This window comes from Labrus bergylta, chromosome 9 (genome assembly GCF_963930695.1).
Source record: "Labrus bergylta chromosome 9, fLabBer1.1, whole genome shotgun sequence".
Taxonomy (NCBI): domain Eukaryota; kingdom Metazoa; phylum Chordata; class Actinopteri; order Labriformes; family Labridae; genus Labrus; species Labrus bergylta.
The window spans coordinates 12,758,624-12,769,764 of NC_089203.1; the positions used below are offsets into that span (position 1 = coordinate 12,758,624).

General features: G+C 40.9%; 1 protein-coding gene across 2 annotated transcripts in view; it reads left to right on the forward strand.

The window, feature by feature from the left end:
• gabrb2a (gamma-aminobutyric acid type A receptor subunit beta2a) overlaps positions 1 to 7,572 on the forward strand; it is a 33,904-nt gene extending 26,332 nt beyond the window's left edge. Inside the window, exons 6-10 of one of the 2 annotated variants that reach the window (XM_065958573.1) lie at positions 459 to 596; positions 739 to 891; positions 3,560 to 3,804; positions 4,266 to 4,406; positions 5,530 to 7,572. In XM_065958573.1, coding sequence (XP_065814645.1) covers positions 459 to 596; positions 739 to 891; positions 3,560 to 3,804; positions 4,266 to 4,406; positions 5,530 to 5,886 — 1,034 coding nt within the window. In that variant the 3' untranslated portion in view covers positions 5,887 to 7,572. The remainder of the gene's footprint in view (positions 1 to 458; positions 597 to 738; positions 892 to 3,559; positions 3,805 to 4,265; positions 4,407 to 5,529) is intronic. The other variant, XM_065958574.1, reaches the window with a different exon arrangement.
• The last annotated feature ends 3,569 nt before the right edge of the window (positions 7,573 to 11,141 follow it).

Below are 11,141 nucleotides of genomic sequence, written 5' to 3' on the forward strand. Positions count from 1 at the left end.
TATATGGCAGCTGTCAGCAAAACAAGGTATATTTCTGCAAGCGTTTAAACACACAATCAAGAAGCTTAATACTGTGTTATCATTTATAATCAAAAGTAAAAGAACAGATAAGATGAGTTTAATGTTCACTGTGACGGATGTAGAGCCAGTCAGCTAGGTTTCCAAAGTGAGCTGCCTTAAAAGTAAATCAATGGCTGCCTTTAAGGTGTGAAAACATACCTGTGAAACCTCTTGAAAGTTTACATATCGTCATCTTCACTTTAACCATACAAACAATAAAAATCTGCAACAAATGTCCCAATGATACGAATAAAATGTAACATGGTTATTTGTTTGCTTGTGTCCCCTTGGCTATTCTTTGTGATTTTCATTCTACATTCACATCTAGCACACACTCTCATTACACTATTATTTATTTGAAACTATTAACTGACACTGATATTGTTTTTTTTTTGCAGATGGCTATACCACAGATGATATTGAGTTTTACTGGCGAGGAGGAGATGGCGCAGTGTCCGGGGTCGACAGAATAGAGCTGCCACAGTTTTCCATAGTAGACTATAAACTCATCTCCAAGAACGTGGTCTTCTCTACGGGTACACAAAACAACAGCCAAGTTTGTCTTTGAGACATACACTTTGACCTTGACCTGGAAAAGGGACATTTTCTATACATTTTATTTCAACAACTAAGATAAAACTATCTACCCCCCTTCCTCTCTCCCTGTGCCTCCTTCAGGTTCCTACCCCCGCCTGTCCCTCAGCTTCAAACTAAAGAGGAACATTGGTTACTTCATCCTGCAGACATACATGCCTTCCATCCTGATTACCATCCTCTCCTGGGTCTCCTTCTGGATCAACTATGATGCTTCTGCTGCCAGAGTGGCCCTGGGTAGGATCCCCTCTCTGCTGCTGAACAGTGACCCTGAGAAATAACCCACAGCTAAATGATAACAGAGCATAAAAAGAGCCATTTAGCAGATATGGAGCCCTTTACATGTGCTTAACATGTTAAAATGAATGTGTGTGTCATGATCTCTGCTGTGACTCTTTATTTTCCCAGCATTTACTTGTCCTCTCATTAGCTCTAAGCATGTGAGTGATAGCCGTGTGTGATAGGCTGCCTGGCTAAATGTCTGTTGTTCAGAGATGACTATATGCATGACTCATGCAGAGCGAGAAGCGCTGCAGCTCGACCTTGAAGCGTGCTGTCTTTCTCTCTCTGCCTGTCTGTCCATCAGAGCCTCTCATTGGTCGAGCTTATCTGGGCCAGATCTCGGTTAAAAAACTGCCAAATCAAAGTTTGCACATTTCCGTAAATGCACCACGTACATAAAATGTATTGCTCTGACTACAATGTCAAACTAGCACTGATAGAAAAAAATTAAAATTCCATTTAATGTTAAACTGGGGTATGACAGGTCAGAGCAGCAGACAACATGGCTTTGAGCTCTTTGTGTGTTGTTCTTGTCACACACCATTTGTTTTGTGGAGTGGGACACATGCGGTTTGGAGCCCCAGACGGTGCATTTGGAGGGTAACGTGATTTAAAGATCTGCCTCCTCCCAGCGCCCTGAGAACGTGCGAGCCAATGAGAGACGAGGCTCCATGCTACAGTGACACTGCTGGCTGCTGGGTTATTTATAATACGTGTGAATCTAACCAAATGCAGATTGTGCATGCAGATGACTAATGTATCAAGCACAATGCGTGTATGTCAAAAAAGCAGGTGAATCGTGCTGTGACTAATAGCAGATGTTTACAGTGCTAACGTTGTGCTTTTATTATGGCCTGCAGTTGGTTTCATATCCATTTGGATACATGGTTGGATATAAACCTCACTTACATAAAACACACACACACATGTTTCTCCAGTCTCAGGAGGTTTCGATATTTTCTTCCATTTGAGTTCACATTTTTTCAGGCCTGTTTGATTGCTATAAATAAGCACTATATAATGGATGCGATAAATTATAAAGGACAATGTTCATAAGCACATGTAAAAAATCCTTTGAAGATGAGCACCTGATCTCACTTCATAGATCACAGGCAAATTCACATGCAACAAGATAACCATTCACTGCTCCCTTTTTGGGAGACACTCAATAGCCGCCCTAATGACTAATAAGCAGTAAACTTAGTTTCAAACATTTTCAGACATTCACATCATCAACTACAGGGTTGGAGTTGCAAAAGTGAAAGCACATTTCTGTATCTCTGGTCTCATTATCAGGGATAAAGATTTATCATTTCAATGAGAAGGATTTCTGGGCAAATTGGTAGTGTGTAAAATAACACACTCAGACTTTGGATATCAACTCCAGAATAAGGGATGGTGGGATGGGAAGCTACTGTAGGGAGTGATTTTGGAGTCTTCATTTATAGGTCTTCTTCCAGACTACAAAGGCAGTGTTTTGAGTTATATTTGTCATGTACATTAAAATGGCATCATTAGCCCGCCTCATGTTATTGACACTCCAACTCAGATGTGATATGCACGATGGCTCATTAAATAATACAAAACCTCACATTGCATGTAAAAAATTTAACAACTTTACATTTGAAAGGCCCGTCACCAAAACCGCCACATCCATCCTCGTTTTTCTTTTTAACCTCATTTGTTTTGATTTGGTGGCGAATGTGAAGTGATATGTTTTACATTTAATTTCGCACAGCATTGTGGGTGTTAAAATACAATTCATTTCCTGAAAGGATGCATCCAAACCATACTGCACAAAACCCGGAAGTCAGGATCCATCCTGAAATGTTCAGTATACTGAGGTGGACCCAAAAAAGGCCTACGGAATGAACATGACGGTTCAGTCTACTGAACCCCCCCCCACTAAAAAATCTGCTCTGCATACTGAGCTGTGGCTTTTCGGAAATGGCCCGAGACTAAATACAGGGGGCAATCACACACAGGTGTGACAGACAAGTCGCAGGTGAAACTGATGAAGGCGCTCAAAAAGGGAGGGAAACACACAAAGGGAGCAAGTTAGACAGATATGATTCACAAGATAAAACAGGAAAATATAAAGAACTAATCTAGGAAAACCAACAATAAAAATACACACTTGGGAAGCAAGCAACACTAGAATATAAATAAGACAGGAAATGACAACTAAGCAACAAAACAAGGAATAAACTCACTTAACAAGAGTAAACCATCACAAAAATTCTAGGTTAGCATTGAAATTGCTAATGTGATGATTTTAGAAAGACACAATGTTTACCATGATCACCACCTTAGTTTCACAGCATGCTGACAGCTCCCAGTTAGCGTGTTTGAAAGTAGAAATGTAAGGGCTGTAGGGGCTGTTTTTAGTTTTGTAGGTAATTGTTCACAAAATGTAAAAATATGTATGTAAGTATGTAAAATATATATGGTCCAGATTAAAGTATTAAATTCATGACAAAAATAAATTCTGGACAAATGTGGGTTATGGCTCATAAGATATTTCATACTTGAGCCATGTTTTAATGTACAGATGTCGATAATAATGTCTTTCAGAGTCTAAATACTTCACTTTGTTTCTGAACGTGTGACCTGTGGTATCCAGGGATCACTACGGTGCTGACCATGACCACCATCAACACCCACTTGCGAGAGACGCTCCCAAAGATCCCCTACGTGAAGGCTATTGACATGTACCTGATGGGCTGCTTTGTGTTTGTCTTCCTGGCCCTTCTGGAGTACGCCTTCGTCAACTACATCTTCTTCGGCCAGGGACCCCAGAGGCAGAAGAAGGCGGCTGAGAAAGCAGCCACGGCCAATAATGAGAAGATGAGACCCGACCCCAACAAGGTACATGTGCAGGCTGACTTTGTCTAGAGGTATCTGTGCTGTCGGTTAATATTTGTGTTTGTTTCTGTGGGAGCAAATGACTGGTTCTCCTCTCAAGGTCAATGTGATGCTGTGATCAATGCTTTATGTCCTTTACCAGCACTCTTAACTCTGCTCTAGCTCTCCGTTTCTCACTGGTTTAGCCTTATGTGTCATCTTTATAACACAGACTAGGATCTGAAAGAGTGAATGCAGAAGCAATGATTGGCTTATTCTTAATCTCCATATTTCTGTGTCTCTCAAAGGGCAAGGCATCTTGGAAAAATCACACGCTGTGGTGTCAAAGCCTTCCCATAACATTTTATTGAGCTGCTAACGCTAGCAGGAACAACAGCAACTTTAAAATAAAAACACCCTTTCCTTCTGAGTGTGGCAAGCTACGGTTTCCCCCAAGTAACAGTGCTGATTTTGTATGCTTGCAGTGGCTGGTGGGAAATGTAGTTCAGAGAGATGATGCTCTGTATGCCAGAATGAAACAGAGGGAAATTGACGCATATGACTCGATGTGGGATCCCATCTTTGTGGACGATGCCGCATTAGGACTAGGCGAGCAAAGAAATAAGGTACTGGAGGTTTTGAAAGTCAAAACTAACAATGTCATCAATCTGAATCAATCCAGATCAGAGGAAAATGCTGTAGTTTTTGTGCATTTCTTTGATTTCTATAGATTTTTAAGGCAACTTTGATCATCACTCCCACCATTGTGTTTTTTCCCTCTCTTGGTTTGCTCTTCATGCATTTTCCTGACAAACATGGCTTAGCAGTTTGATTTCTGCAGGCATTTATTAAATCTGGACTTGGGCTGTAAATGTAAATAATGGGAAATAACAACAAATATGGCAAGAGAGAAGAAAACGTCAGTGGCTTCTCTTAAAACTAAAATCATTTAGATACAAATGCTGAGGGGAAAAAAGCCAACTGAAAACTCTCTTAAGACCAAGTGAAGTAATCCAAAAAAAAAAAAAGGATGTCGGATAAGAGACAAAGAAGATTTGAAGTTGGATGAATAGTGCCAAAAAACAGTGGCTTTTTCTTCAAAGTAACACAAAAAGTAAAAGTATAAAAAGCTCCATTTACAGCGGGACAGGATTGGATTTTAGGGATGTTTTTCCTCAGAAGTCAGGCTATGGATGAAGATATGTTGATCTGAATTCACTTCCCTCAACGTCTTTTCCTGACCTGCCCCGAACCTTTTTAGCCTCTCCTCCATCTTTGCAAAGTCCTTACTATTTCTCTCAACCTTCTCCTGTCACATTTTTTTCCTTTTGCTTTACTTCTTTTTATTCAGTTTGTCTTGTGAATCGACAGAATTTTAACCACACCCTGGTTGAAATTCTGAGATGACAATGAAGATTTCTCCATGAGAATTAGTTTGTGGAGTGTGTTGTGCTCTTCCAGGAATGTAACCTCATAGTCTTGTATTATCACTTGATATTGATTTACAGATGATCACTGTTTTATTTAGTGTTTTCTTCAGTACCTTAACTATTGTAACTGTAAGTAACACAATTTCTTTAATCATTTACATTACCCATTATAGCACCTCATCAGTATTTTTTACACTGTAAATAATGTATTGCAGCTGTTCTTGTTTTACATTATAATGGTATTGTTTTAATCTTAAAGACAGATTTTCCTTTGGCAGTAACTTCTCATGGCTCCACCTGTTTTTACGCCCTCACACAGATGACTCCTGACGACAACATCCTGTTCAGCACCCTAGAGATGAAGAATGAGATGGGTGGTGCCGGGGATCTGTCCCGGGGCCTGGGAGCACCTGGGGATCCTCGCAACGCCATGCTGGCCTATGATAGCTCGACGCTGCAGTACCGCAGGGCAGCCATGGCCCGCCAGAACTATGGCCATAGTGCGTTGGAGCGCCATGCCCAGAAGAAGTCACGTCTACGGAGACGGGCCTCCCAGCTCAAGGTGAATATCCCAGACCTTTCCGACGTGAACTCTATCGATAAGTGGTCCAGGATGATCTTCCCAACCGTCTTCTCTTTCTTCAACGTCGTCTACTGGCTTTACTACGTCCATTAAACCCGGTGGTGTCCGGCGACCAGCTTTGTGGAGGGCAAACAAAGAATGGGGGCAGTGTGGGGGATTTAGTGAAGATGAGATAAATCTTTAAGAGTGAGAGGATGTGAGAGAGACAGAGTGAAAGATGAACAGTGCACCAACTTTCAGATGGTTCATTTTAGAAAAAGTAAGGAAGATGCAAAGACTTTTGGATGGACTGCAGCAGCACCCAACACTTCAGTCAGCAGTGACTCTTTTATGAATTGGGAAACACCTTAAAACGACTGACAAACACTCGAAAAGAAGAGCGAGTTTTAAAAAGACAGAAATGGTGCCTGTTCCAGAATTTCAATATATCACTAATATTTGTCATTCGTAGCTTAATCTCTGTGGATCAAATATTTATGCTTGTGTTTGCATATACTTTAAGGATTTGTTTTGTTTAGTATCTATTTACTTCGTAGCCGAGCTGTCTGCATCCAGGAAAGCTTTATAAATGATTTAAAAGGAGTCATCCTTGATAGTCTATTTTCCTATAATTACTGTATATCAAAAACATCCTTTAAAAGCATGCTTATGTTTGATTTCATTTGCATCTTAGTCATGATGATGATGGAGCGCAAAGTATTTTAGTTTTACTAGTTGAGGTTGGTCTGTAAGTTTTCATTTTGCAGCTTTGGCTTTGCAAGGCCCACCAGGATGGATTTGAGCATCGCTGGATGACAACAGGTGTACAGCAGGGAACGATCTTTTCTGTGGACAACCCTGTAGAGCTTCAATGGTGCCAATGCTGAAAGGAAAAAGCTTCTTCAGTTGTTTAAGGTCTCATATTATCAGGTAAAAAAAGTGGGACTGATGGACACTGACGCTTTGGCCAAGTTTATGTTTTTTTGCTTTTGCTGTGCTGACAGAATTAAATACATTTCACCATGTGTTATATTTTTTTTAAGAGACCATGTGACTCCTCCATACTTTCTGCCATTGTGTGAGGAGCTTCCGAGTTAGAGAATGGCTTTAATACAACTTGAGCTGGTGTAAGAACTTTGTTGTTAGATGAGCTGAGTTGCTGCATAAATATGGAAATCCACAATCATCAATTATCAGTAGATTTGAATGATAGAAGTATGATTCGTTTCATTGTGATTAGGTTTTTGTTTTGAAAAAAACTGTAGATAAACATAAAAATCATATTTAAAGAAAAAGAGATGATTCATTTTTATAAATCAATACTCACATTATTGTGTAAATATTATGGATTTATTCTATTTAAATGGGTCTCTGTTGTTGTTTTTTGCAGTTGAATTACAGATCAAATGTTCCATTCAGTCGGGAGAAAAAAAGAAAAGAGCAATTTAACTGAGGAAAAAGAAAAACACGATTCACAACTTTGCTGACTCTGTACTTTTTGGACTTTTCTCTCTTTTCTTTCTTTTTAATGGACTCTAAAAGCATCTACTTGCTGAAACTGAAGCACTTCCAGACACCAGTGACTTTTGGGTCAATCTTTTGAGCTCCTGATATGACTTAACAAGGACCCCACTATCCAGGCATTGAAGTCAGGCATATTTTGTACAAAGTTTCTGTAAATTCCAATTGTAATATTTCATAATGACTGTAAATATCTTGTGTAATGATTGTCGGCAATTATGAAGATGTATCTAAATTCAATTAAAACTCAATTCAGTCTATCACTTCAATAACAGAGTACACAGATGGCGGTTTTATGTGTCCCGGATGAATGTGCGGCTGTTTGTTAATTACTGTCTTAGCTCATGGCTGATTGAGTGTCTGAATGAGAGAGTGAGGGCCAAGCCTGAAGCAGGGAGGGAGGATCAAGCAAGGGAAGCAAATGTAGGGGTGAGAAAGGGGGATGCGAGGGCTGCAGCTGGGGCCTATTGGCTGCATAATGGATGGAGAGGCTGAGGAGTTGGAGCGAGAGGCCGAAGCGGTGGTGGTCTGGGTCTGGGCAGTGCTGAGCGTCAGCCTCGGCCTCAGGGGACATTAACGCAGAGAGCCAGAGATATATGGAGGCACTCTGTGGACTCAACTGTGGCTGCAAGGGCTGGAGCGCCTGCTACAAAAAAAAAAACAGGAGGAGAAAGAAATAAAGGGCAACAAAGAGGGCAATCCATCCATCCATGCCTCCACTCCTTCCATCCTCCTGACTGCACCCACTGCACTGACTTGACCACTGTTACAGCCCTTAAATGGATGCTATTGAATATTTGATGGTGCAAAACACTGAATATTTAATATTTCAGAAGGGATTTTGTTCTAGCAAGGACTAATGTTTGCAGCTAATGTTTGATTTCAACTTTGAGGACCAGAGAACACATGCATAGGTACTGTAAACGGGAACTGAGGATTATTTGAACTTGTGGAATGGTCCAGTCTGGCTCCAGACACATTGAGAACATTTAACAAACACGCATGGAATTTTCTCCCTGAGCTCAGGAAATGGAGGACAAATTAAAACGTAACAGAGAGCGAGACTGCTCCAGCTTGAGTTTGTTTCTGAGAGAAGAAGACAGAAGAGACCAAGCCCCTCTCTGAATAGGACTGCACGTGTCATGAGAGGATGTGTGTGTGTGTGTGTGTGTGTGTGTGTGTGTGTGTGTGTGTGTGTGTGTGTGTGTGTGTGTGTGTGTGTGTGTGTGTGTGTGTGTGTGTGTGTGTGTGTGTGTGTGTGTGTGTGTGTGTGTGTGTGTGTGTGTGTGTGTGTGTGTGTGTGTGTGTGTGTGTGCTCGTGTTTGTGTGTGTATATGTGTGATCCTACCAGGAGTAAAAGCTCTAAGTGCAAAACTCTCTAAAAAGGCAAAGTGGTGTTAAGACTGATGTAACGCGACATGTAACCTTGTTTCAGGTTCCACCATGCAGCGGTAAAAATCAGCTCTACATTACTGTTCCCCCTCAGTATAACAGATGTATTATCTCACTACACTAGACAGATGGTTTGTGCTAAATTGGCCATCTCTCCATCTCTGCCTCTCTCTCTCTTTCTCTCTCTCTCTCTCACGTTTCGCCTTTTCAAAAAGGGCATCAGTGTTGACATGTAAGAGTGGGGGAAAAGCAGATGCTTTCTGCTTTTTAGTGTTTCCATGTCACTGCTGTAATTAGGGATGCACAGACCTCTGCTCTGTGGAATCATGAGTGAGTTTTGTTTCCAATAGTGTGTTTAGTTTTTTTTGTGTGTGTGTGTGTGCGTGTATCTGTGTGTGTGCAGACTCACAGCTGCGCCACTGTGCAGTCGGAGTGCCAGCCAAGCCAAACCCAGCCAGAGCTGACTGGGAAGGATGAGAGGGTGAGTCTGGCACACGCACGTCACGCCACTCCCCTGCTGTACACAGATTGGATGGAAAAAATCATACTGTTCTCACCTGGAGAGATGAACCCGTCTGTGTCAGCTGTTCAAGGATAAAACCGGAAATAAGTCTTTGATTAATAACAAATCACATGCAAGGCCAAGCATGGCATCCTTTAAATAAATCTATCTATCTCCATTGCAGGTAATACCCATGTATGCCTCTGAATTTTTGCGTATTAAATACTAACCAGATACACACGTTTTCATTGCTGGACCATTACTGTGTGGAAATTTTAACATTAGAGCAATAAATGAAAGGACCAGCAGCAACCTGGTTTTCAACAGGTTCGGCAACCGGCTCTGGAAAGGACAACATATGTTAACCTGAGGAAGTGGAAGGCATCCTACATGCATACAATCTGTGCAAGAAGCTGCTGTGTTATGATCCATCACATGCATCTAAATACAGGCAATAATCCTATTCAACATGATGAAAATGTGTAGTTACAACTAAACTTCTATGAGTATTCTTTCTTGCATATGTGCTTAATAACCTTCAGACAGGGCGGCAGTAGCTCAGTCTGTAGGGACTTGGTTTGGGTATCAGAGGGTCACTGGTTCAAGTCCCGGCACGGACCAAGTCCAGAAATTGGCCTGGTAGCTGGAAAGGTGCCAGTCCACTTCCTGAGCACTGCCGAGGTGCCCTTGAGCAAAGCACCTAACTCCCCCACCAGCTCAGGATTGCCCACTGCGGGCAGCCCCCTCACTCTGAAACCTCTCCATTAGTGCATGTCTATAGGATCCTGTTTGTGTGTGTGTATTTCAGCCTATGTTTGTGTAGCATGTTACCTAGACAGAGTGTAAAAATGAATTTCCCCTCGTGGGATCAATAAAGTATACATTATTATTTAGCTGATAACTCACCCCACACTCACCAAATTATGCTAATTACTACCCTAAGTCACATTGAGAGCAACAAAGAGCTTTTTATCACGCATTGTTTCTCCACCTGTTTATTTCTGAATGAGGTGTGTATGTTCCCTCTGCTACATGTGTTCATTCACATTCTACAGATTCTTCTTATGTTTCCCCTGAGCAATCTTTATGCTCTGATTGGTGTCTGTTGTCCGGTCAAATATCTCTATGGTGAATTGCATCAATTTTCTGCTCTGCAAATATAGGATTGTCAGGTTATTTGAGAACTTTGTGTTGTGCTTATCTTATCTATAAGTGTGTGTCAAGTATGGATGACAGGAAAATCTACAAAACTACGCAACTCTGCCGAATGTGAAGAAATACCTCAATTGTTGCTCTGGTCCAATGATTTGCTGAGGAGGTGTTATGAACCGTACTCACACTCAGGCCATTTTACTCTGATGTCATGCGGTTTTAAAGCGCAAGCATTATAGTGTATTTGCTGTGTTCAAGGTTGGAATTAGTTTAAATTTAGGTTTTCTGTAGAAGACTTCAGCAGACATGCATTAATACATTTTATTTTCTCACTTTTCCTATGATTCAAGTCATTTCCAGTTGTATTCATGAGATCTCTGCTTATTTATTTCATATGCCACTGAGTTGCAAAAGCACGAAACAAACTTACACAAAATTTGCTTAACTTACCTCATTAGTGTAGGCAATGGCAGCATGACTGGCTTAGGTCTGGCCTAGCACAGTGACCAGCCTATTTCTTTGTTTTACCAGAGAATAACTTTGTTTTCTTGAGATAATTAGATAAATCAATTGGTTAAAATGGGAAAACCAGCTCTCTTTATCCTGAGATAACAAGAGCAAATAAAATCTATCATTGCATGTCCACTTAGGGCTTCCATCTTACATGTCATTATTTTACTGGTTCTTAATAAGTAGTTGCATTAAGTTACATTCTGATGGTCATCCTTCCATATCTAATGTTAAAACAACATATGATGACCAATTAGCATATGACACCATCTCGTTAGCATTCAGCTAGTAA